At 47.0% G+C, this 26,776-nt stretch overlaps 1 protein-coding gene across 5 annotated transcripts in view; it reads right to left on the bottom strand.

Moving 5' to 3' along the window:
• CENPC (centromere protein C) overlaps positions 1-26,776 on the bottom strand; it is a 1,046,742-nt gene that overhangs the window by 436,019 nt on the left and 583,947 nt on the right. For all 5 annotated transcript variants that reach the window (XM_085636509.1, XM_085636507.1, XM_085636508.1 and 2 more), the window contains one exon: positions 9,601-9,879. In XM_085636509.1, the coding sequence (XP_085492635.1) occupies positions 9,601-9,879 (279 nt within the window). The remainder of the gene's footprint in view (positions 1-9,600; positions 9,880-26,776) is intronic.

A 26,776-nucleotide genomic window follows, 5' to 3' on the forward strand; every position in this document is an offset into this window, starting at 1 on the left:
TTTGCCCAGTGCGATCGGTTTCACTTATGTGACTTGTAACGAGGGGAACACAGTCGCAATTGCTTATAAATCGCATCTGTATACTCCTGCAGAATTGCGTTATTCTTCTACTGAATACATTCTGATGGCTGTACAGATGACCTTTCTAAAAGAACTCCCTCTTGCTCAAAACAAACACATTTTTTTTAGTTTCACCCGTGCCTGCCCTAGAGGTAGTCACAAAAGCTAGTGTTCCTGATTCTAAAGCTCTGCATCCTCGTTGGATTCAATGAGCTACATCTTTTGACGTCGGCGGATGTCAGTTTTTTTTCTGACTCTCTTTGCAAACACAAGTGTTTATTCAGTACGAACACGTTCACCCTCTACCTTCTTCGGTTCTTCCTCTTGATCAGTACAAATGTATCATTTACACTGATGGTTTGGCCCAACCGGCCATTGGTTCTACAGAAACCTATTCTACGTCTTGTGCTATTGTCGTAGGTACAATGGAAGGAGGAGTTTTTCACTCTACTTTGGTTCATACTCAGTCCCTTGGGGACAGCACGGCCCAGCTGGCCGAAGTGAGAGCTCTTCTTTTAGCTCTCGAATATGCTGATCCTGAATTACCCACACTTGTGTGCGATTCTTTTTAGTATGTACACTCTTTTAATGGCAATTTGTGTTTTTGGAAACAAAATGATTTTCAGGATTGTAAAGGTAGCACTCAAACGCTTTGGGTTCGAGTTGTCGCTCTTAAAGAACGTCTGCCACTTGCACATGTTGTCCATATGTTGGGACATCAACCTGCGGGAGCGCACGCTGTTGTAATTTTGATGTCTGATGAAGTAGCCAAATCTGCAGTAGTCACAGTTAAACTAGTCGCAGTTACTCGTTCTATGACTAAAGTTGACAATGGCATTTTATCGGCTATAGCCGCAAGTAGGGATGGTACTCCTTTTCCACAAGGGTTCCCTTCTCGATATACTTATCAGTTATCTACTGACATAATTCCTTTTGTGTCTATTCCTAAGGTTGGTGATCAACCGATTCCAAACCGTGACCGCAGACACTCTTTAATAGTGGCCGCTCATCAAGGTATTGCTTTGGCACATGCAGGAGTGGCCACCACGGTTTCTCTTTTACAGCAATGCTATTGATGGTGCAGTCTGTACCTACAGACTCTCAGATATGTCCTTTGCTGTGATGTTTGTCAACAGAGTAGGTGTTCTACTATGTCGCGACCACCTCAAACGCATTATTTTTATTTCCAATCAGCCCGCTGGCTGCATTTATCTTGACTATTGCGGTCCTGTTATATTTCGATAATGCTTTCAAATATAATTTGGTTGAAGTGGATTCCTGCACTAGGTTCCTCTGGGTCTGGCCACAGCACTCAGCTGATGTTTGAACTGTTATAAAGGATTTGCATGTCTTTGTCGGACGTTGTGCCTGTGGCACTTTCCATTCAGACCAAGGTCTGGCTTTTGTTTTGAAGGCTTGTCGTGATTCAATGACGTCACTGGGGGTACAGGTGCATTTCTCGTTTCCATATAGGCCTGAGGGCAATTCTATGTGGAGCGGGTGAACCATGACTTAAGGTAATCTTTAACAGCAAGGGTATTAGGTACAGGCAGTGGCTGGATAACCCACCTTTATGGGTTTCAGCGTTTTCTTAATAATCTCCCAAGAAAATCTCTGGGTGGGGGGACCCCGTACGAAATGCTCTTTGGCATCAGACCTTGATGGTTTAGACGTTGTGGCGGCTGCAGCAACCTTTGACGTAGGTAACTACTATACTGTCGTACAGGATCTACAAAAGTGTTGTGACGTTCTGGCTAATTCCCATATGCCCTCAACTTCGCCACTGGATGCAGCTGTTCTAATTCTTGTTTCTGGTTGGCTTCCTAAAGTTGGAGATATGGTTCCTGAAAAGTTGGTGATCAGGAAAGAATTAGATTCATCTTCCTGTGCTCCTTTTCCAGTGCTTGGTCCTCAGGGTACCCGAACTGTGATTTCACCTCCACAACCTGGACACAATTGAACATGTCAAGTTACACCATTTGGCCATACTCAATAGTATGCCTCAGGGTGTCCCAGGTCGGCATATTCCTTTACAACCTGTGAGCTTTATTGTTTCGGATTCTCCCTGGCTGCCAGGGGGGGATGTTGAGTCTTCAGTTGACTTGGTGCCTGTTTTACCTTCTTCACACTGCACAATGGAAATCGTTTATTCAGATCCACACCTTGAGTCCCCTTCGGTAGTGCTAGCCTCAGGTCTACATTCCGAATTCAAGCCTCTGTCCTTCCAGCTGAGTTTTTCTGGTTTCTATATTGATCAAGATAAAAATAATTTGGACAGTTCTTTGTTGTCTTCTGATTATATCCCCACCACCAGCACGGATGTGTTTTTATCTCCTGGTTAAAACGCATTCCAACATGGACGTATGTCTGGATCGTGTTTTCATGGTATTCCTGTTCATGTATATTGGATTTGTAACAGTTTTTTACCTTTTCATCAATGGCCACTAACTCCCAGAACATTCTGCTGCCGACTGGTTGACAGGGTGTTGGCTCCTCAGATAAAATGAAGAGACCAGTCCCACGTTAACATTTCAGCGGTCCCAATCACTGATGGAATTGTATGGGATAAAGTTCCATTCAATGTATTCGGTCCTTCGGAGACTCTACAGATACCCTATGTAGTCCGTGCTTCTATGGGTGATGTGATAATACCTGGGTTGCAATCAGATGATTGGGATGTTGATGCTGTGAATTCTATGTTTTCCGAATTGCAATATTACACTGTCTATGACACTGAAGGTTTACATTTAAATTATGCCAACTATGCTATGCTGTGAATGTACAAGTTACTTACCTTCGGTAACGATGTATCTGGTAGAGACGTTGTCTAGCCGCAGATTCCTTAACTTAGAATATCCCCAGGCGTCAGACTGGATCCGGAAAAACTTTTGCAGCAGTACCTCTGCGCGCCGGGGGACGACGCCACACGACCCCGCTCTGACGTCGTCCACGTACATGACGTCAGCGAGGTCATATAAGTCCCTCCCGGCGCACTGACATCAGTTTTCTTCAGAGAAACTTTTCCGCGACACAACACGAAGCCACCAACAAAAAAACTGTGAAAGTATGGGAACAGTGTGCGAGGGATCAAAATCCGTGAATAAATAAGGAGGATGGTGCAAGACATCGTAAAAGAGAATTAGACACTGCCTACATATAAGTGAAAAAGCTGTGAGAAAGAACCCCGCAAGCCAAGCGAAGACCCTTCCCAAGTGCAACATGGGAAGAATATCTCAACAGAAAGAAATAGACTGTTATTACCATGCAGAACAACAGACAGAAATAGACTGTCAGTATCATGTAGAACTGTGTCGTCTAGCAAGAACGGAGCACAGAGAGAACAGTCCACCGCAGGAAGGTATGAAAAGACTGGCACTTTCCCGATAGTAATGGAGGTCTGAAACAGAGGCCAAAAGATCCCCAAAGAAGACGACTGTAGAGGAGACCAGAACCCTGAGCCAATAGAGAAGGCGGGAGGGAGGAAAGGCAGCAGGAGAAGATAAGGAAAGGAAGATGAATCTCCTGGTGAAGGTTAATCAAAAGGCATCATTTTACAGGTAAGAAACCCTTGAGATGGAGTCAGCTGTAATATGGTAACAGAAATCCCTGAGAGGGCAAATCTCAAAGGGATGCAATAATGTAAGCACCCATGAGAGAAAAACCAATACCAACTGTAAAAGGGGGCCAGCGGAGAACCCCACTTGGCAAGGTCCTCGCAGAACGGGGAGGCTGGGTGGGCGTTAAGGAATCTGCGGTTAGACGACGTCTCTACCAGATACATCGTTACCGAAGGTAAGTAACTCGTACATCTGAGAGAGACATCTAGCCGCAGATTCCTTAACTTAAAATAGATACCACAGCCATACCCCAAAAAAGGGGGTGGTGAGTCTGCGAGACAACAACAGAAAGCGCCAAGCATCCAATCTGGTCACAGAGTGACGGATAAGGGGGGGGGGGGGGAAGCTGTAGCGGACGAGCCAGACAGCAACTCAAAAGAGCAGAAATAACAGGATAGAAGATATCCCAAAAATATATGAGAGAGAGAGAGTGAGAGTGAGAGAGTGAGAGTGAGAGTGAGAGTGAGAGAGTGAGAGTGAGAGTGAGAGAGAGAGAGAGAGAGAGTGAGAGTGAGAGTGTGAGAGTGAGAGTGAGAGTGAGAGTGAGAGTGAGAGTGAGAGAGTGAGAGTGAGAGTGAGAGTGAGAGTGAGAGTGAGAGAGAGATAGAGAGAGAGAGAGAGAGAGAGAGAGAGAGAGAGAGAGACAAAAGAGCAGAAATAACAGGATAACAGGATAGAAGATATCCCAAAAATATATATATGAGAGAGAGAGAGAAAGACGACTCTGGATCACTCTGGATCCGCGTTGCACGCGGAAAAGAAGGAAACTGATGTAACCGCGCCGGGACGGACTTATATGACCTCGCTGACGTCAGGTATGTGGGGTGACCGGGTGCAGAGTGCTGAGGCTTAAGTGTTCCAATTGGGGATAGGGGGCCTCCGGTTGGTGGCTGCTCATGAGCATACCACAAGTTTGTGGGAGCAAAGCTCCTGGACATAAGCTCAAGGCAAAGGGGATTACAAATTAGCACACAATGTGCACCCACAGCTGCACTGGGGCAGCCAGGTGCATGGTGCGGTTTTGGCATTGGGTGCCCTGTTTCCAATGGGGATCTTTTGCAGGATTGGGGACAAAGATATTCTGGAGGCAACCTCCGGTTGGAGAGGTAAGTTGGGATGTAGTGAGAAGCTGGGATATCGTTGGTTGGGCCACACAAGGCCAAGGGGCGTCAGGGACAGGGGTGTCTTTTGGTGTCACGTTTTTCTTACCGGCTCCGGTCGGGTCAGGGAAATCTTCCAGAAGGGGGCTGCAGGCATCGACTGGAGGTTCAAGGTAGGTCAGGGATCTCCAGATTCCAGGTCAGGATTGCCGGGGAGACCTGGTTGTGTTATGCCACTTGAACTCAGGCGTGGGTGTCGGGTGCAGAGTGCTGTAGACTCGTGGATTTGGCAGAGTCTGTTGGTGAGCAAATCCGGTGCTCAAAGGAGGCAGTCTTTTTGGTGAAGGCAGGGCAGGATTTCCAGGTTCTGAGGGGGCTGCTAGCTGCAGGACACGCTGGGATTTCCCTGGAGCAGGGCGAGGTCAGCACAGGCCGGTAGAGCTGGGGTCAAGTCAGTTGGTGTCCTCCTCTTCTTTCTTCAGCCGGCTCTTCGGTCCTTCTCGCTTCTTCTTGTCTTAGGAGGCAAGGATCAGGGTTGCCCTTAAATACTAAGTTTAGGGGCATTACAGGTAGGTACAGGAAGGGACCAATGGGTCCCTTTCTTGGGGTGGGTACATCTCCTATTATGCCACCCTCCAGTCCGAGGGGGTCATAAGCTTGACTCTGGTGGGCTAGTTCCCCCATCCTCAAGATGCCGGGGACTCAGAGTTGTGCTTCACCTCGCCTCCCCCACCTGAGGGGTGGGGTTGGCAAAAGTGGGCACACCTCTCCTCCTAACTTGGTTTCCCCGCTGATTCTCCTGCCCAAGTGGGGTCAGAACCGGTGGGGGCCAGTTAACGAGAGCAGCAAATGGCTGGGTCGGCTAACAAAGGCGGCAAGCCATTGAGGCTTTCCCTTCGTGGACCCTGCCCATCCTGGGGGAGGAGGCTTGGCACCTCGACCCAGTATAGTGCTTTGTTTCAGGACCTCAAGAGCGACAGGCTCTAGACCCAAGGGTCCAGAAACATGTCTAGTGGGGACAGCTGGAGAGCAGACACTTAGCCAGGGCACTAGAGTCAGGTCGTTCTTCAGGGGGCATCTCGAAGATGCCCTCCAAGAGCATTTTTCATTAAATCCCACACTGGCATCAGTTTGGGTTTAATGTGCTGCAAGGTTTGATACCAAACTTCCCAGCTGTTAGTAAAGTCAATATGGTACTGTTGAGTTTGTTATGACAAACTTCCATACCATATACTCTTTATGGCTTTACTGCACTTACAATGTCTAAGAATGGACTTAGACACTGTAGGGGTACAGGGCTCATGCCCCTGTACCTGTACTCTCACCACTGGTATAGTGCACCCAGCTAGAGGGGTGGCTTACCTACGCCAGGGCAGTGGATTGTAGGCATGGCACACAGGGATGTGTGCCATGTCAACTCACTTTGCTCTGCATCAAAACACTCAGCCTGCAATGGCAGTATGTGTGCGTGGTTCAGGTGCCAGGCCTTTAAGGGTGGCACAATAAGTGCTACAGTCCTTAGAAGCCTTCCCTGGTCACATTGAACTTGGTACCTAGGGTACCTTTTACAAGGGACTTACATTTGGCCAGAGTTGCCAATTGGGTTTTGCAACAGTACAGTTTGGGGAAAGAACATAGGCCCTGGGTACCTGGTTGGCAGGAACCCAGGGCACTCTTAGTTAAAGAGGATCAACATTAGGCTAAAGTTTTGGGGGGTTGAGGGGGGGCAACCATGCAAAAAGGAGTACTTTCCTACGCCTTGGCAACTACAAGTCGACGTGAAGTACAGGGGTTCGGTCCCAGGGGTTCAGACGAGGGATACTGGCTCTAAGTAGCAGAGAGAACAGGTCCGGCCTTCACGAAGTTGCAGAGCCACCACCTGTGTTGCTGCACCTTTCGAAGTCCGTGGAAAGTAAGGAGCAGCAGACCAGAGGAGAACACCTTCACTCCCAGGGAGATTACTTCAGGTGTTTTTCATGCCCACAGGTCTATTGAAGGTCTTGGAAGAAGCACAAAAACAGATGACGAAGACGACTTGCTGAACAGCGACACCAAGAGCTGCAGGAGTCTTCCTTGATGCAGTCTCGATTCCAGGCGAAGTCCAGCAAAGTCCAAGTGTCTAGACGGTTGAAGAGTGATGTGGCTTCATGCTTGAGTCTTACCCTAAAATGAATCTGAGGTCTCACCCTCAAGTAAGCCATTTTATACCCAAAGAAAGAGGTTAGGATGACTATAGGGAGGGGCTCAACAGACAAGAGGATACTCCCATGTCCTGTGTCCAGTTTCGCGCAAGAGCGGGAGCCAAGGGCTATATTAGCTGGTTCCAGATGGAGTATGCAAGGAGGACAACAAATGTGCCCTTCAAAAGCCTGGAGAAGAACCTTGATGGAGCACAGGTACAGACGATGTAGAAGACTGGCAGGACAACGAGACCAGGAGCAGCAGGAGTCCTACAGATGCAGACTCGGTTACCAAAGCAAAGTCCAAAGAAGTCCAAAGTGCCCAGATGGTTGAAGATGAAGTGATTTCCGCCTTCTCAACAAACAGATGAGAACCATCAAAGGGCTCGTCCATCAAATTAGCCTGGACATCACTCGAGAAGCCAGATGTTCTAAGCCAGGTATCGCGCCGTAAGGCCACCATCCATGAAATCACTCTGCCCAGCGAATCAGTTGTATCAAGTCCACTCCTCCTCGTCCTTAACTGCCAGTGAGAGCACAGTGCTGGCCTCCTTCAGGACTTGCGGCAGGGGAATGGGAGAAAAGTCCCAATAAGCATGCAGTATTCGCAGACTGCAATGCCAGGCTGGAGGAAGAAAACTTCTTCCCAAGTAATTCCACCCTCTCGGATTCCCTATCTGGAGGGGCGGAAGGGAACAAGCCCGTGGAGGTAGAAGCCTCACCACCAATCTTTCTGGGGTGGGGTGTTGGCTGAGGAACTCTGGGTCGCCTGGAGCCAGGTGATAGCAGCATGCCATTGTCCTAGTCACAGGAGCCACTGTGCTAGGCTTGGACCACGTGCCTAGTAGGATATCAGTAAGTGCCTCATTGAAGGGCAATAGGGGTCGGCGGGGGAAGCGCAAGGCTAAGGCACTTCGGTCAGGTGATTAGTCCTGACCTGCGCAGAGGGCAACTCCAGTCCAAGGACCTCAGCTGCCCTCCTTACCACCATGATATAAGAAACCCCCTCCACCGTAGCCACAGTTGGTGGAGAGAGCATGCAAGCATTTGGATATGTGTCCAGTCCACTGGCCTCCCCAAGTTCCGCATACCAGTCCATCTGCTCTGTACCCTGGTGTTCCAAAGGGTACACAGACCCCTCCCACTCCTCTCCTGTGCCTGAAACGTCAAGGTTATGCTCAGGTGACAACATAGGACCCCTGGGTTCTACTGACGCGGATGCAACTCTGTGTCATCGGGAATAAGGATGGGACTGAAACCGTCGGTGGGTACAGGCTGTTCTGTAGACACTGACTTCAGGTCTGTCGCCGGTGACGGTCACGTTGGCACGATCGGCACTATCCCAGATCCGGAATTGGATCCCCAAAGCCCAACCGGTGCCGTGGGCGAAGCCGATGACTTTAAATCCGATGGGCCCCCTCCTGCCCCACATGGCCCGAAGGCTCACCAGAGGGGTCAGCCAGCTCAAATACGTGGCGAATAGCCTCGTAAAACTCTTTAATCTGAGCGAGAATCTATCTGGCTTCCGGAAAAGGAGGGAGGCGCGAAGTTGACCCTGGTTGACTCTGCAGAACCGTGCCTAGAGCGTCGGTGCTTCTTACCTCTTCCCTGAGTGTCCCCAGGACCTCGAGTGGGAGGAAGTGGACTAGGAGCTCCGGGAGCAGTCACCCGACCTTTTCTCCTTTGATCAGGACTGGGATTTCCGCAGAGTATCGCTGGATGGTGTAGACTACCGGGCTGCATGGAGCTTCATAGCCCGCTCCCGCAAGGCCTTCAGGGCCATGGCACGGCAGTCCGAGCATGACTTGGAGTCGTGGTTGCGCTTGAGACACCAAGGGCAGACAAGGTCGGGATCGGAAGCTGACATGGATCGGTGACAGGCGCCACACAGTTTAAAACCGGTGTTCCTTGAGGACATCCCTCGACAAACTATGAAAAAAGTCTGACAAAAAGTTGAAAAAACCTGTTAAAAGCAATCGATCGGCACTAAACTGGCATGGAAAGAAAAGAACTGACATACAAGTGCCTGGGTGGCGCCTGCATAGGTCACCGCGATGTCGTAACCGACCACAACAACGTCAAGGAGAGCTGAATGGAGCCACCCAACAGTGTGCGCAATAGGTATTGCTTGAGCAAAGGAATTCTAAGGTAAGGAATCTGCAGGTAGAAGTCTTCATCAGATAAAGTGTATTGAAAAATAGTTATGGGGATCCTATAAATGTAAGGAAATATTCCCCAGTTTATGGATTAGCAAACAGAATGCATACTGAGAACTGGGATGCTCCTCTGCTACATATTATGCCTTTAATGTGATGAAGATATAGCCAAGACATGAGAAGTTCACAGCACTGGAGAGGCTGGACTCACCTTCAACGCCAAAGCCTCTGGTCGACAAAAAGTATACTAAATGAAGTGAAAGGAATAAAGCAAAGACAGGAATTCAATGCTGCAAAAGAGAGCAAGGATGCTCAATAGACTTTCCTTTATCTTTTTGTTCGCTTTCTTTTTGAGTTTACATGAAAGGGGTGATTCTGGGTTAACCAGGATGATAAAGACTCTCTCTTTTATGACAGAACTACATTTATCCTAGGAGAAAGACACTTTACAACACTTACGGAGCATAATAAAACATTAATAGCTTACTTTTTGAGAAACGCTCAGAGAGTTTTCTTGACACCGTTTTCTTTGTCTGAACTGGAGAGAACTCCTGCTCTGGATTTACCACCCACCAAGCCGCTGCAGGTTTCAATACACGTCCTCTTTTAGAAACAGAGACGGGAGCTTCTTCCTCATTTTGAGATGGAGATGACCTGAGGACTGGGCTTTTTTCACTGTTGTCTTGAAGTGGTGAAGACATTTGCTTTGTTTCCAAATCTCCTTTCTCTGGGGCACCGCCAGCTTGATTTTGGTTCACCACTTCTTCTACAAATGAAATAGTGTAAGTCAATCAATGTTGTAAAGAAGGCCTTACTTGTCATTCAAGTCCAGAATAAATGTAATTACATTTTTTTTATTGGAATTTGGGACAGATGCCGGCCATTGTGTACAAAAATAAGATTACAAAATTAAATTAGAAATTAAATTGTATTAAAAAACGGAATATGAGATAAAAACGCAGGAAGAAAAAGTAAAACAGACATGTTAAAAGGTTACAAAAACAATTTTGCCCTTTGATCCAAAAGCTTGTACACAGCTATCTAATCTTGAGTGTGTTTTTGTTACGCAAATTCCTTTGACTAACTGGAAATATTACACTACTGTAGGCTTATCAGCCGCTAGAAAATTGTTTATCCTTCAAGCAGAGGAGGTCCATCATTATTGGTACCAGGGCTACACACCTCCCTTTACCAAAGCATTATGAGTAACTGACAGGCTGAGCAAAGTCCAGCCTGACGAATAGTCACAATATCAGGCAGCCAGGAGCTTTACATGTGCTAATGCTCATACGCCTAGCAGCCTGAGCCAAGCTTTGTCAGGCTGAAGATTTCCGATCCCTGAGCACAGTGATATCATCAGCACTTTAAAGCTCTGTGAGGTCCCCCACCTTTACTTTAGTCACTGATGTTGGCACCAAAAAAGGTTCACTTGTAAGGAGAGCATCCGCAAATAACACTCCTCAGATGAAAAGACTTAAGCTCTCCATAAATCAAACCTTAAGGAAACTCCGCAGGAACACACAAGAGCGAACTCTGCAGGGAGAACTGAGAAAACTTAAGGCAAACTTAAAACAGATAAAATGGAATAAAATTAGGCAAGAAAATGAAATTTTGTAGGCAAGGCTGCTACAAGATTCAAAGAGCAAGAATAATGCACGGTTTTGGCGAACAATAAACAACCTACAGCATCAATCCCATCAAGGAACAAACTCCAACTTATCAGAGGAAGACTAGGTGACGTTCTTGCATCACCACTTCAACAGCTTCAAACTGGAAAAGGGAACAAGAAAGACCTGTGCAATATCAGGGGACGATGCACACCTAGGTATTACATGCAGCAATATTACAACCAATGCAGGAAAAGAAACATCGGAAAACGGTGCACCCCAAATTACTGGGGAGGAGCCTTTCATCATCACGCCCACAGCAAATCAACAAGCAAATAACCAAAGGGAAGCTGGTAGGTGCCCTGGGCCGCAAAGGGATTCCACTAATTTTGTCTACGCAAGACCCCTTGTATTGGAGTAAAATCTTGGTACCGGTCTACAAACAGATACTGAAGAGTGAAAGAAAAAACAGGTTACTTACCTGTACACTGTGGTTCTCCAGTATTGATATCTTTCATAGATTCACATGCTTGAATCTTTCCCATCATGGTGGGAGTCTCACGGTAAATAGAAATATAGCAGTATTAGAAGAAACATTATTGCATACCCCATGTAAGGGGGACTTGTTATAAGGTCCAATTGACAGCCAATGAGATGCCAGCCCTTTGGACCACAATCCCCTGCAGAGCCACCCAACCTCAGATTTCGCTCACAAGTGTAGAGTGTGCTTCCCATCTTGAGGTTAGAGTGGTTTGCCTTAAAACGGGGAGGTGGGTGGGCTGCATGTGACTATGAAAGATATCAATACTGGAGAACCACAGAGTACAGGTAAGTAACTTGTTTTTTCTCAAGCATTGAATCTTTCATAGATTCACATGCTTGAATCAGAATAGCAAGCAGAACACAATTTCTATAATAGGTGTTTTAAGGGCAGAACCTCTTTTACCCTTATGAACCATGGAAAACCATTATATCTGCTTCAAGTGGAATACCGAGAAAGCTATTTGACTGTCTTGAAAGTCAGAACATCAAAGATTAAATATAAATGAATACATAACAACATGCGGATGGGATAATAACATATATTCATGCATGTCACTTTATACAATTCTGAAAAAAGTACCTTAGTGAAATAGTCGACGGAGCACAGCCTGTCCCACCGCGAATCTCCTTTCCATGCGGTATCCAAACAGTAGTGTCTGTGGGGATTCGACTATGTCGCCGCCTTACAAATGTCCGGGAGCGGCACTCCTGCAAACAATGCAGTAGAAGTAGCCACCTTCCTTGTCGAATGGGCGGACACCTTTAAAATCAGAGGTCTTCCTGCCTTCTCGTGACAAAAGGCAATTGTTGACGAAATCCAACTGGATATACTGTTTCTAGATAAAACGTAACCCTTTCTGGAAGGATCAAAAGCAATGAGTAACTGATTTGACTTTCGGAATGTCTTTGTTCAATCAATGTAAAATCTTGAGCAACGTGTGACATCTAGAATGTGAAGAGATCTTTCCGCTAGAGACGATGGCTCCTGAAAGTATGTCGGTAGAACAATGGGTTCATTGAGATGGAATGAAGTTGTGACCTTCGTGATGAACGTTGGATTTGTTCTCAGTATCACCTTATCCCTCTTGAATTGCATAAAGGGTTCAGAAATTGAAAAAGCTTGTATTTCACTTATTCTCCTGGCCCATGTTAGGGCTAGCAATATTGCTGTTTTCAAATACAAACTTTAGGTCAGCCTTATGGATAGGCTTGAAAGGAGCTTTCATCAGCTGTGACTGTGTTGAGTTGCCAGGGAATCTCTGGACGTTTTAATGGTGGAAAAACTTTAAAGAGTCCTTTCAAAAATTCTTTTATTAATCTGGCATACCAAAGAGAAACCTTTCTGGGTTTTCTACGGTATCTTGAGATTGTAGCTAGATGCAACTTGATAGACGAGTGAGCTAATCCCGTTCTGGCTAGATGTAGTAAGTATTTGCTCGGGTGTTGAATGTAGAGGGTGTAAAGAGTGATATAAACACCACTGGCAGAAATTTTTCCTTTTAGCCGCATAGGTTTTATTGGTGGTAATTGCCCTTGAGTGACTGAGAATATCTCAGCAATCTTGAGGAATGTCCAGGGACTGAAATTCTCGGCCATGAGGTTCCAGGCCGACAAATTCAGAAAGCCTATCTGCGGGTGCACCACTTGTCCTTCGATGATGGATATTATATCGTGTACAGGCGGGAATCGAATATGAGGGGATATTGACATCATGAGGAGTTCAGTGACCCAGAACTGTCTCGGCCATGCCGGTGCTATAAGGATCAGATGACATGATTCTGATGATTGATCTCTTGGCACATCTAGCGTCCCTGACAACTGACCGCATAATAAGACCGACCGGTATAGCAAGCATCCCACACAGCTTCACCGGTAGGGCAGGTTCAATGGAATAGAACACACTGTGTACTGTTGGATCAACTAACACCCACATGAAGAGGATTTGATAATAAAGCAGCATGCCTGGGGGGTGGGGAGGGTGGATGTTTGGAGGGGGGTGGGGTGGAAGGAAGCTCTGTTGGGGATCGATTGAGGAGAAGAACCTCGAGGAGATCCATAACTGATAGCGTGCACTGCAAAGCTCTATGAACAAAGGGCTAAAGATCCACCTGGGGCTAGGATGAACACTTATTTCCTTGCTCATTAGTGGAACCGATGATTGTCTGCAGCTGGACATCCTGAGGTTACTTTGTTTAACTACATTTCGATGTAAGTTGAGCCTCATGCGGAATCCCAATAACCTTGTGAGATGTTTAAATATGTCTTCTGAAAAGTAATAAAATTATGTTTATAAAAAAAAAGACACAGTTATGATTTCATTTTGCGTAGAACTTTCGGAATTAGGGGAAACGGCGGGAATGTGTATGCAAACATTCCCGTCCATCGGAGTTGAAGAGCATTCCCCCATGAACCCTTCTGAGGAAATCTGCTTGCAAACCTTTTGCATTTCTTGTTTTCCTTTGTTGCAAAAAGGTCTAGACCTACCCACTGATCGAATATTTGACGGATTCGACGGTGATCCAACTCCCATTCTTGGCAGAGGTTCGTGGATCTGCTTAGGGAGTCTGCCCATGTGTTGTAGATTCCAGGAACATGCTGGATCTGTAGAGAGATATTGTGCTTCAGAAGCCACTGCCAAATTTCTTGAGCCTGAGCGGAAAATGTTTGAGACTTTGTTCCTCCCTGCTTGAGCAGGTAAAACATAGTGGTAGTGATGACTGTTCTCACCAGAACTGGGGAATTCTGGATTCTGGGGAGAAATGCTTGTAGGCCTAAAAGAACAGCTTTTAGTTCCAGCAGTTTGATGTGCAACAGCGCTTCCTGAGAGTTCCAGTGACCTTGAATTTCCAGGTCCTGTAAGTGCGCTCCCCATCCCTGCAGGGATGCGTCCGTTGTCATTATGAAACTGGGAGATTGAGGCTTGAAAAGTAGTCCGGTTGAAAGGTTCATTCTTAACTCCACCATGACAGAGCTTCTCTTATTTGTGGAGTGATAAAAACGAGATCCTCGAATGATCCTCGAGACTGTACCCAATGCCGATCGATTTGCTCTTGAATTGGTCGCATGTGCAGGCGACAATTTGGAATTAGAGGAATGCAAGATGAAAGCATCCCCATGAAAGATTTGTACATTCTCACTGAAACATACTCTTTTCTTTTGATCTGAGACGCAAACTCCAGGATTTTTTTTAATGTGTTCCTCTGATTGGTATGCCTTTCCCTCCCTTGTGTTCAGCACTGCACCCAGAAACTGCAATGTTTGAGATGCTACCAGTGAGGATTTTTCCACAATGACCCTTAGACCTAGGGTTTTGAAAAGCTGACGAAAAGCCGTTAATGAGCTTTGAGCGGAGTGATAAGTAGGACCTTTTACTAGCCAGTCGTCTAGATACAGATAGACCTGGTGTCCCTGTTGTTCCAGAAACGCTGCCACTGGTGCCATACATTTTGTGAACACCCTCTGCGCTGACCGGAGACCAAAGGGCAGCACCTTGAACTGATAGTGGCACCCTGCCACCACCTCGAACCTTAGGTACATTCGATGTTTGATGTGAATAGGGACGTGAAAGTATGTAGCTAAGAGATCTAATGATGTTATAAAGTCTTCCCTGTTTAACATTAGGAGAATTTCTTGTAGAGATAGCATTCTGAAGAGCTGTTTCTTTATGTATTTGTTCAAAGCCCTCAAATCCATTACCTGCCTCCATTTGGTACTTTGTTTTTTCTTTATTAGGAAAAAATTGAAGTAGAAACCTTTTCCTCGATGTTGATGAGGCACCTCCTCTATTGCACCCTTCAAAAGAAGATCTGTAATCTCCCTCTTTAGCAATGTCAGATGATGATGTTTCTTGGGGATGGGAGGCCAACTCTGGGGTTTTTGAATGAACTCTAGGGTGTGTCCCTGATGAATGATGTCTAGCACCCATTTGTCCGATGTTATTCCTAACCATTGTTGGTAATATTGTGAGAGGTAGTGGGCTTGATGAGGTTTGCGTCGTAGCAAGGTGGGAGGTGCTCTGAAAGTGTCAATGTCGTCTACCATTGTCCTGTGACTTTTCTCGTGCTGGAGGACTTCTTCTGGTGGACTGTTGTTGATATGGTACATTATGTGATTGGTATTGCAGCTGATTTGCATATTGGCGTTACCCTTGTTGTTGATAGGGTTTATATCTACAGGATTGAAAGGACTGCCTTTGCTGGTATTGTCCTTTTCCCTCTCTGCCTCGAAAAGATTGATATCGCTGCTGTTGCAGTGTTCCCAGAGAGCGTACTGTGTCCGTGTCAGCTTTGATCCCTTGAAGCGCATCATTTATGTGCTTCCCAAAAAGATTCTCGCCATCAAAGGGCATATCAACAATCTTGGTTTTTATTTCCGGGCGGAAGGATGTAGCTTTAAGCCAGCCTTGTCTGCGAAGAGCGAATGCCCCTGCCATCTGCATGAAAGCCACCAAAGATAGGTCCATGGTATATCTATGATTTCTGAGGCTGCTCTACCTCCTTCTTGTAAGATCTGCAGTGCCTCTTCCTTTTTATCGACTTGTAGATGATCTAAAAAGGGTGCTAAATCTGACCACATTTGTCGGTCGTACCAACCTAATATGGCTAGAGTATTTGAAGCTTTGATGGACGTGGCCGCCATTACAGTGAAGCGTTTCCCTGTACTATCCAGTCTTCTACCCTCCTTATTGGGAGGAGCCGAGCATGCAGCCGATGGATTTCTTGAGCGTCTTTGGGCTGCTTGCATGACCACCGATTCCGGTTTCGGGTGGCCAATTAAACAAGCTAGAGATGATTCCGGAGCCTTACATTATTTTTGGTTCTGCTGCTGGAACTGAAGCAGGGCTTTTCATACTCTTTATCCCTTTTTAGGTCGAGCCTGTAACAGCGCGCATGCGCTGTTCTGGCGAAGACTTCATGTAGGGGCTCTCGAAAAGTAACCTAAGAATCACACACGCTCGTAAGTGTTCTTTTTGTGTTCTGGCCCACGCTATTGGCATTTGCATGCGTCTTTTAAACAAAGACAGCACGCAATTGGCCAAAGGCGGGCGCATTGCTCCGCCCATGGCTTATTGTTGTCGGTTACCCCCACGGCCGCCATGTGGTTTCAATTATCGTGGCTAGACACGGGCGCGATAATTGAAACCAGATGTCTCGCTGTGGCGCGCGCGCGCCACTCGTTCAAGCATGAAGCCAAATGTTCTCTCAACCGCGTCTCCATGAAAGCTTTAATAAGCCTTGAGCGAAGTGACTCATTCAAGGCTAGTAAAAATGTTCCCAGGCTATTCAGCGTTCTCGCTAACAATGCTTTTCAATTAATTTGACTGCCATGTTTTCGAATGAGTTGTCGAAAACATTTGACTGCTGATATGATCTACCGTGGGCACATAACTGCTTTAAATATGGCACAGTCGACGAATGAAATGAATCCCGCGGGTCTGCTTCTTCCAACAAGCTTTCCGGTAATTCCTGCACAACTCCCAGCCCCCAGGCCTTCCCTGCTCAATGTCAATGTCAATGTCAAATATTTTTATAAAGCGCACAAATCACCAAAATGTCTCAAGGCGCTAACAGAAAAAAAAAAACAGAGAAACAGACAGTAACCTTGATACCCGATACAAAAGCTTATTGAGAAAAGAGCCAGGTTTTCAGCCTTTTACAGAAACATGAATGCTCTGTTATGGATAGAAGTTCCGATGGCAATTTGTTCCAGAGCATAGGAGCTAGGTAAGAAAATGATCGGCCACCATTGCGGACAGTTCGAATACGCGGCTGAGCAAGGTGAGACTTTGTGCCGGACCTTAAGAAACGTCCTGGTACGTACCATTGCAGTTTTTTTGCCAGATAACATGGACCAATACCATACATTATCCTGTGTGTAAGACTTAAGATTTTATAGTGTCCTCTTTGGCGAACCGATAGCCAGTGCAAGGTTTTAAGAATCGGAGCCGAGGAGGTTAAGAATAAGTCTGGCGGCAGTATTTTGAAGGGGTTGAAGTTTAAAAAAAAAAAAATCTTGATTAACCCCTTCCATGCGGGGCGGATTCCCCCGCTGTGCTGAGCGCTGCTTGCGCGGGCGTGGTCATGACGGAACGGTTCCGTCATGAGCACAGCTCAACCGACGCTCATGACGGAACCGTTCCGTCATGAGCACCGAAGGGGTTAAGTACAGTAAACAGGGCATTACCATAGTCAAGGCGACTGATAAGTCCCTGTATCAAAGGTTTCCTTGCTTCAATGGGTAGCCACCTAATTTTTTTCGGAGATTACGCATAATCCCAAAGCAAACTCCTAGCACCTGATTGATATGAGCTTTCATGGACAGGGAATTATCAATAGTGATACCTAAATTACGAACTGCTAGCTTGGGGGAAGGACAGGTGCCTAGCTCCAAGGGCCACCAGTCCTGTGTCCAGAACTGCTCGGCTTTCCCGATGAGAATAATCTCAGTCTTACTGCCATTCAACTGTAATTTATTTAAGATCATCCAGTTGTTAATCTGGACCATGCAGCACTTAAAACGGGATTGAACACCATCATGGTCAGAGTCACAAGCAATGAGCAGCTGGGTATCATCAGCATACGAAAGGGTCTCAAAACCGTATGATCTAATGATAACCGCTAAAGGTGTTAAGTATACACTAAACAGCATGGGACTGAGAATGGATCCCTGCGGAACCCCGACTGTTACTGGATAGGTGCGCGAGTCCATTTCATCCACACGGACGGTGGTAGATCGGTCCGTCAAGTAGTTCTCAAACCATTCCAAGGCCTTCCCTCTGATACCCACCTCCCACAGTCGATGTTTCAAGGTTCTGTGGGAGATGGTTGTGAGAAGTTGGCCTTATATATGATGTCACTAATTATAGTGTACACCTTGTATCAGTCCAAACAACCCTTATGGTGATTGGTTGTAAAGTCAACCTTAAAGACCAGCTATCCTAGTGGTAGCATGGACAAGAGCAGTCTTAGGCTAGACTCTGTATGGCATGTGAAGCCAGCTGTTAAACCATTTGTAATCCCTTGAATACCAAATGAAAGGACACCACAACAGATATATATAAAAATAGAATGTATTTATTCTAGTTAAACCCTCAGCACTCTTTATGAGATTCGAGGTAAGTACAACACAGTCTTATTTAAGCATACATTAAGTCACACAGGTAAGTAATACAGTTAGGCCCTAGGGGCCACGCAAACCATATACTAAGTAAGTGGTATAAGAACCACTGTCACGAACACAGGATAGGCCTAGGGAATCGCTGGGGCAACACTATACTACCAAAGGTTAGGAAGTGGGAGGCCCACGGGATTCAGGTGCAGAGTGGAAACACTCACACGTAATGCGTAAAAGTCGATAGAATTACTAGCAGTTAGAAATTAACAGTTTTAGGACACTTCTGGTATAGCTAGAAAGTCGAGACTCGGAAACTAGACCCTAGGATAGTCAATACCCTTGTGAGCACCGAAGTACTCAAGTTACCTAGCCCACGGGCTGCGGGTGCATAGGTGTGAACTTGCGTCGGGTTTCGTCGTTGACTTCTATGGATGCCTGAAGGAAAGTTGCTGACAGGCAGTCAGTGAAGAGTGTCCGGGGGATCCCAAGGATGGGATCAAGAAGGAAGGAACCTGCAAGCAGAAGGGACAGAGTCTAGGTCACCAGCCAGGAGCAGGGAAGGAACCAGGCGATGTCGTGAAGATGCAGGTGAAGAGGTGAAGCTTGTCGCAGCAGCCACGGGTACCAGGAGACGTCGAGGACGACCAGGACCAGGAGGTGAGCTGTCCCACGAAGGCTCTTGCTGTCGGCGGCGTCGAAGTCGAGTCAGGACCCAACAAGCCGTGGCAAGCGGAACCCACGCAGAATGGAGGACTTGCTTCTGGTGCAGACCAGGAAGGTCTGGGGTGCTTCTCTTTTGCAAAGGAGCGGGTGCCAGTCTGGAGGAGCCGGACCAGCAAGATGGAAACAAAGGTTCGTCGTCGCAGAGACTACTAGCCAACGGGCCAGCAACCGGACAACACGTCGAGCAACACAGGTGCAGAAGGGCCCCACGCAGAACACATGAAGTGTGGGGAGCTGGTCTTCTTTGCAGATGGTGCTCGGGATTGGGGCTTCTCAATTCCCCAAGCACAGCCTCGAGGGAGCCTCGGAAGACGCGCTAGTCAGTTATTAGCCACTTTTCCCAAGTCGCCGGTCCCACGTCCCTCGTCGCCTCCACGGGTCTCAGCTTCGCTGGAGATGTGGATCTGGGTCAGAGGTGTCTGGAAGTCTCGGCGCTGGTCAGTCTCTGCAGTCATCCCTCGTAGGATTCAGTCGCAAAGCAAGCAGCGTTCTCTGGCTGGTGCCTGGTTGCCCAGGGTGGTCACTCCTTGGCCACAAGGGAGATTTCTTCAGTCTTCTTCCTGAGGTCGAATGTCGAAGGTCCAGAGTTTCTGTTCAAGTTGCAGATTCAGGTTAATCTAATTTAGCAGGGCTCAGCTACCTACTGATATACTGGGCTACTGGGCTGGGCTAACTGCAAGGTCCCTCCTATGGGTGGGACCAGGAAGGGGAGTGGCTACACCCCCTTTCCTTTGTCCAGTTTCGCGCCAGAGCTGGGGCTGGAGTGCCCCAGCACCGGTTTGAACTGGACTATGCATGGAGCACCTTGTGTGCCCCAGGCATGTCTCATTCCTTTCAGCCCTCCCTGCCCCAATACACTAAAGTCTGTCTGGGGAGGTGCTAGCACCTCCTCAAGCAGGAAACCTATTGTCCAGGCCTCCCTGGCTGGGAGGGCTCCCAGCTGCAGGAGGTCAGACTCGTGTCTGTGGCAGCAGCATCCATTTTGTGATGCTGAGGCTTTGGTGAGAGTTAAACAGCAAAGTAGGATTTTAACATGTCTCTCCCTCTAGAAGGGAGGAATACTATCCTCATCACCAGAAATGGTATGGGGGTATTATTCCAAAGTGTTAGACACCTTACACGACATGATTTGATAAAGCCAAACCATAGTTACCATAACCGTTTAAGATTATAAGGTACTTTAAGAGTATATGGTAGGCTATATCATATAACAGCTATAAGGACATGGTTCCGAAAGCTGCAGATAGGCTCAGCTCATGCTAGAGCACCATCTCACATGTTACCAAGCACTCTGCCTCCAGGATTGTTAAGGCCTGCCATAGGAGTGGCTGATAGGTACACATGTGTCTATATATAAGGTAGGTATAGGAATACTACACCTAAGCAAGGGGTGATTACACGACCTTGCCCCAGCTGAGTGATCAGCCAGTTGTGTCATAATGGAAGGCCAGGCCAGGGGTGGCATAATACATGCTGCAGCCCCTGGTAGGCCTAGGGTACACCTATGCCCTGTACAGGGTCCAATAAGGTGATCCTTACCAATTGGGTATGTACCTAGGGTACATGGAGTCCATTTTAAAGAGAGAGCAGACAGCCTGAGACCCTGAATGGCAGGATCTCAGGCCAACTAAGTCGAAAAACCAGCTAGACACTAGGCAAAAAGTTGGGGGTAACCATAGTCAGATATTCACCTTCCTACAATGGTATCGAAAGCCGCAGACAGGTCCAAGAGAACCAAAATTGCAGATTCTCGTTTTTCCAGAGCAAGCCTGATGTTATCTACTATCTCGATAACTGCGGTCTCCATACTAGGATCAACAGAAGGAAAAGCAACCAGACGCCCTCTACGACCTCGCTGCCGGCTCCGTGTCCTGACGGCACCGCCGCAACGAGACCCTCATCTCACCGACGACGCCTGCTGACGCCGCCAAGAGCCACTGCTTGCACCACCACCTGTGTTTACCGACTCCGCACTGCCTCGCTTCACGGCGATGCCTTGGTATCCCCGACAACGACGCTCCACGCCGAAATCTACGGCGCTGCTTGCATCATGGTTCGAGGGCACCGCTCGTAAAGTTACACGACGCACCGCCTTCATCCCGCACCGCAGCCTTTGCCTACCAACACTGGCACCATCGACTCCAGTTCGTCAACCAATAACAGCGCTTCAGCAACGACGCCGCCGCTGCTTGCACCGCAACCTGCCAGCACCTCGACGAGCACCGCATTACCTTCGCACCGCGACCCTGGTCTCACCGACGACACAAACTGATGCTGCCACCGAGCCGCTTCTCGAACTGCAACCTGAGGGCACCACACGCCACACTGCTGCACTTCGCACCGCAGCGCCCGACGCCTACCGACGCCAGCGCTCCTGACTTCAACAGGGGGGAGTCCGATCTGCAACGCATGTGACTTTGAGGGCCCAGACGACTCCTGCACCGACCTCCAGAACCAACGCCTGCAGTCCCCGTGCTACGGAAGCTCAACGAGAGGTTGCCGACGCCCTGCATTTCTAAAAGGCACTGTTTGCAGGTCTTCCCGACACCGTAGCTGGCCCGCAATGCCGTGGTCAGCCAGAACTGTTTGGATTTGTTTGCTCACGACACAGTGATAGCCCCGGGCGGAGCTATCGACATCAAGGAACTGTTTTTCAAGCATATTTTGATAACTGATGATTTGTAAGTACTGTATTGTGGATTTTTATCGTTTTGGTCTTGTCTTAAGTATATAAAAATATTGGATATTTTTCTAAACTGGTGTGGTGTCCCTTTTGTAGAGCTTACACTGTATTACTATTGGTTATGTGCAAATGCTTTACACACTGCCTCTAAGATAAGCCTGACTGCTCGTGCCAAGCTACCAAGAGGGTGAGGAGGGGTTATTTTAGGAGTGTAACTCCCTTATCCTGACTAGAGTGGTGGTTTCTGCCTGGCTTTGGCACATGCCCTAGCCTACCAAAAATCCTATTTTTAACACTCCTCAAAATCATAGCTCTCCTGAAAGGATTCATATCTATGTGATTTTGGACGTGGGCTATCCTCAAAAGAGAAATCCGTCTCCAAATACTCAGATTTTTCTTGATCTTCTTCCTCATTGTCTGTATCTTGGCATTTCACTTTGAGTTGTGATGGACTATAAGCAGGTCCAAAAGGACCTTCCTCCTCAGATTCCAGCAAATCTAATGAATGAGCGTGGGAAAGTGGTGACATTTTACTCCAAGCTGCCAACTCAGATGACCTCCTTCCTGATTTCGGAGTCATGGGAAACTTTTTTGCCTCCGTCGACGAGATCGTCAACGGTGTCTTGCTTTTTATCGTTCTAGTCGTCAACGAGTGTTTCGTCGTTGGCGATTTGAAAACCGTCATCGAAGGGGTAGTCGGCGGCGGAGTTTGCTTCATTGACGACGGAGTCTTCGTCATCGATGACATTGTGGATGTCGTCATCAAAGCGGTCGCCGACGTGGTAAGCGTTGTGATCTTACTATCAGCAAGGGACTGACTGTCCATGATCTTGCTGTTTTCGTCAATGTTGTAGCCGTCGACTGGGTCCTTTTTTCCCCCAGATGTTTTTTGTTGAGTATGAGGCACTGAGGAAGATGAAGTAGACTTCCTAAGAGATGTGTTAACAGAGGGCAAAGAGGTTGGTAAAATGTCCTTAGTCTTAGTAACTTTAGGCTTCTTGGTCTCCGATTTAGTGAAAGCAGAATCCAGCTTTCTTTTGCGTTCAGGAGTAGAATGAATCTCCTCAATATCTGACCCAGACTCAAATCTGGATTATTATTTTTTTTCTGTAGCCACAGAAGTAAACGTGCCTCTCTGTCTTTTAAAGTTTTCGCAGAGAAAGTCCTGCAGTGCTTACAGTCTTTTGGAACATGCTTAGGATGTAAGCAGTAGAGACATTCCTTGTGGCGGTCTTCAGAAAACAATCTAGCCTTCCCACAGGATCTGCAGGGTCTAAATAATCTCTTTTTAGACCCCTCAGACATTTTTCCCCACTCTGAAGAAAAGACAATACCTCTTCCTGAAGAGAGTTCTGGAGTGGAAACAAGCAGGGTCAAAAGTTCAGATGTAGACCAAAAAACTGAGCAGGGCTCAGGGAGACTCCTTCTCGCAGGACGTGGTAGAAATCTGAGGTTGGGTGGCTCTGCAGGGGATTGTGGTCCAAAGGGCTGGCATCTCATTGGCTGTTAAATGGATCTTATAAAGAGGACGATAGGTAACAAAATGGAGTCCCATTTACATAGGGTTTACAGTAATTTTTCTTCTAAGACTGCTATAATTCTAATTACCGTGAGACTCCCACCATGACGACGGGGAAGATTCAAACATGTGAATCTATGAAAGATTCAATGCTGGAGAATTCCAGAATCCTGGAAGGGATCAACAATATCACCTATTTATAAGCAGGGCAACAAGGACAATGCAAAAAACTGCCTACTTGTCGCACTGATTTATAATGACACCAAATACTACGCAGGGGTAATCCTGGAAGAACTCACATGTTGGGCTACAACTATGTCCATCATACCAATAAACCAGACTAGCTTGTGCAAACATTTGGCAACAACTACTAACATCATGGCCTTCTCATTACTGATAAATGCTGTAAAGAAAGCCAAGCAATCGTTATTTCTATGCTTCCTCGACTATAGCTCAGCATTCGATCACGTTGACTGAGCAAGACTATGGCAGAAGTTGAAAAGACGGGACATTCCTCCAGCCCTCCTAAAACAGCTAATCTTATTACACACCGATTCCTAAGAAAAAATCAAGCTGAGAGCCAGGGTGCACCTCTCCAGGCATATTAACACCACTATAGGGCTGAAACGAGGTGTGTCCTCGCTCCCACCCTGTTCAATCTCTTTATGGCGGATTTACCCACGTGGTTGGATAACTGTACATCGCATGCAGCAAAACTCTTGACTCTCTGTCCCTTTAAGGCCTTGCTGGAACGTCCCAGTGAGAAGAAAACAACCCAGGTCCTTCCAACCAATCCCCGTTGCTCTCAACTGTAAACAACCCAGAAGATGTCTTGGAAGGCGGCTCTCGAGAAGAAACGCTGAAACCGAATTATACGGTGAGGGAGCGAACACCGCAGCTGGAGCTGAGCAGAGTTGTCAGCAGGGAGGACAGACTGCCTGTTCCTGACATCGGGCAAATGCCAAGAGGTCAACAGTCCCACGAGCCACCCCGCCACGCTCCTGAAGGAGCGTGGCTAACCAAGGTAGGTGCATGGGTCCCGGACCTGAGAGGGAGATGGGGAGAGAGGCGGACGGGGAATAATAATTTGCCTGCATATCGGAGGGAGATAAGTCAGTAGACGCTCTCTTTCCTAGTTGATTTTTTTGTGTGTGTTCAATACTCCCTTGAGCCTATCGGCATACGAAGAGCCCAGTGAGGCAACTGGACGGAGGAGGCTGCTAGGAAGCGGTTTTATTTAATTTTTGTACACATTCTGTGATGGGCTTAGGAGAAATTTTCTTTGGGTGAAGTCCCCTCCCTCACTTTGTCCTCTTACCCCAAGTCCTGTATAATATTTCTGGGCACTCGCCATTGTTTTTTTATCTTCCCCGAGGGACACCTACGTTTGGCTGTTCTGCCGTGGCTGACCAAGGAAGGAACAAGAAGAAGGGGATTGACTTATAAGAACCAACTGTTCTTATTACGTGGGACAATAAAAGGGTTATCTTTATAATCAAATGGAGAGTACTATGTAATTTATTAACGCGAATCCCTGCTAAAGCAGACACTGGCCTACTCTAGCCCCTCTACAAAGTTAACTTATGGAAGTGAGCCAATGCGAGGGCGGAATGCAATGACTCTGGACAAAATCATCGCCAGGGCCTACAGAACGATCTTTGCCCTCCCGAACTATACTTCCCCTGCACAAATAAGAGTTAGAATTTGGTTTACAGAAACAGACGCTGACCATAAAGGGGGCTTTTATAAAAAGCTGGAATAAGATCAAAGGAGCCAAGAAGGGCACATGAAATTCGCATCTCTGGGCTAAACTGTCACTCCAGGAAAACTCACTGGGCAAAGTGTACCTCAACGACTCCTTACTGCAGCTAGTCCTAAACAACCTATAGGAGACTTCAGGAACCCACTCGAGCTTCAAAAAAAGTAGTATTGAAAGCCACAAACCTATTTCTTTAATCAGAGACAAATCCGCATTTGCGGAAAGGGCTCATCGCTGGTTTGTACTTAATTACGTTGCGTCAAACCGCAACCTTAATCGAGTGCAGGATTCAACATATTGGTGAAGGAGAGATTCCTAAGACACAGCCTGGGCATACCTCAGATTCTTCCTCACCTACTTCCACTGAAGAAGAAACCAGGAGTCAACAATTGCTGTTTATGTGGTAATGGAAGAGAAGACCTTCTTCACATAATTTCCACTTTTACAAGCCTACTGAATGATCGATGCTCAATGTTGCCCCCCGTCTTCAATCAAAAATGCATTTGGACTTGCAGACAGGCTGTGTTGCCCTGTTGTGATTCAACTGCCAAGCAATTAATCTGCCGCTTCACATGATTCCTAAACACCGTAGACAAGAGAGTGGCCCAACTGCCACCTTGCACTGAAAGAACAGGTGAGAAAAATAAAACAATTTCAAAATGTAACATTGTCACACGTATTTTAGCTTCAAGGTTTATCCCCCATGCTGAACCAGAACAGGCTGTTACAGTTACGATAGCCTTGAAAACCTCGCCTTTTAACGCATTATGTAAATCGCACTTTCAATCAGAGAGCTACAAAATGCTGTTAAAATGGCAAGCTGCAAAAGTGACTATTACTCACACAGATCTGGAATTATTCTTTTAAAGGACTAGTTTGCACAGCGTAAATTGCACTACATACATTTATACCCGATGCACTGTCACTTTACCCAGTAGAAAGCTGCAGCTTTAATTGCTCTATGGACAAGGACTGGGGGAACAAGAACAATACCAACACATTTTGACTGATAAGCCCCTCCCTGAGAATGGAACACAAATTTATGCCAAAAACTGCCCTTTTTTGTAAACACATGTTAGACTTGGCATCTTTTGGCGTGTTTGAAATGAAATGAAATGAAATGAAAAATTATATTTATATAGCGCATAGACTACCCGGAGGCCTCGCAGCGCTTTAATTGATCACTGTGGCGGGCCGCAGGGTGAGATTAGCACGTTTTTGCAAACAGGTGGGTTTTCAAAGCTTTCCTAAAAGCCAGCCGGTTATTATTTTCTCTGAGGGCTAAGGGGAGGGAGTTCCAAAGTCTCGCAGCAGTATGGGAGAAGGAACGGCCGCCCCAACGTGCTTTGTTGATTTTAGAAGTGGTAACTAGGTGCAATGATCCCGAGCGAAGGGCTCTGGATGGAGCGTAGGGCACAACTAAGGGGGACAGGATGGCAGGGCCTGTTCGATGGAAAGATTTGTGCACAATGCACATAGCCTTAAACTGTGCTCTAGCAGCCATCGGGAGCCAGTGCAATTCTTTTAGAGCTTTCTTGGCTGACTGCCAGCGGGGGATGTTGAATAATAATCGGGCGGCGCAGTTTTGCGTGACTTGGAGCCTGTTGGTCACTGAAGCCGGGGCACCCAGATATAGCGCGTTTCCATAGTCCAGGCGGGAGAGTATCAGGGCCTGAACCATGATTCTCCTCGCCTGGAAAGGAAGCAGAGGGAGTA

Source organism: Triturus cristatus, chromosome 2_1, assembly GCF_964204655.1.
Source record: "Triturus cristatus chromosome 2_1, aTriCri1.1, whole genome shotgun sequence".
NCBI lineage: Eukaryota > Metazoa > Chordata > Amphibia > Caudata > Salamandridae > Triturus > Triturus cristatus.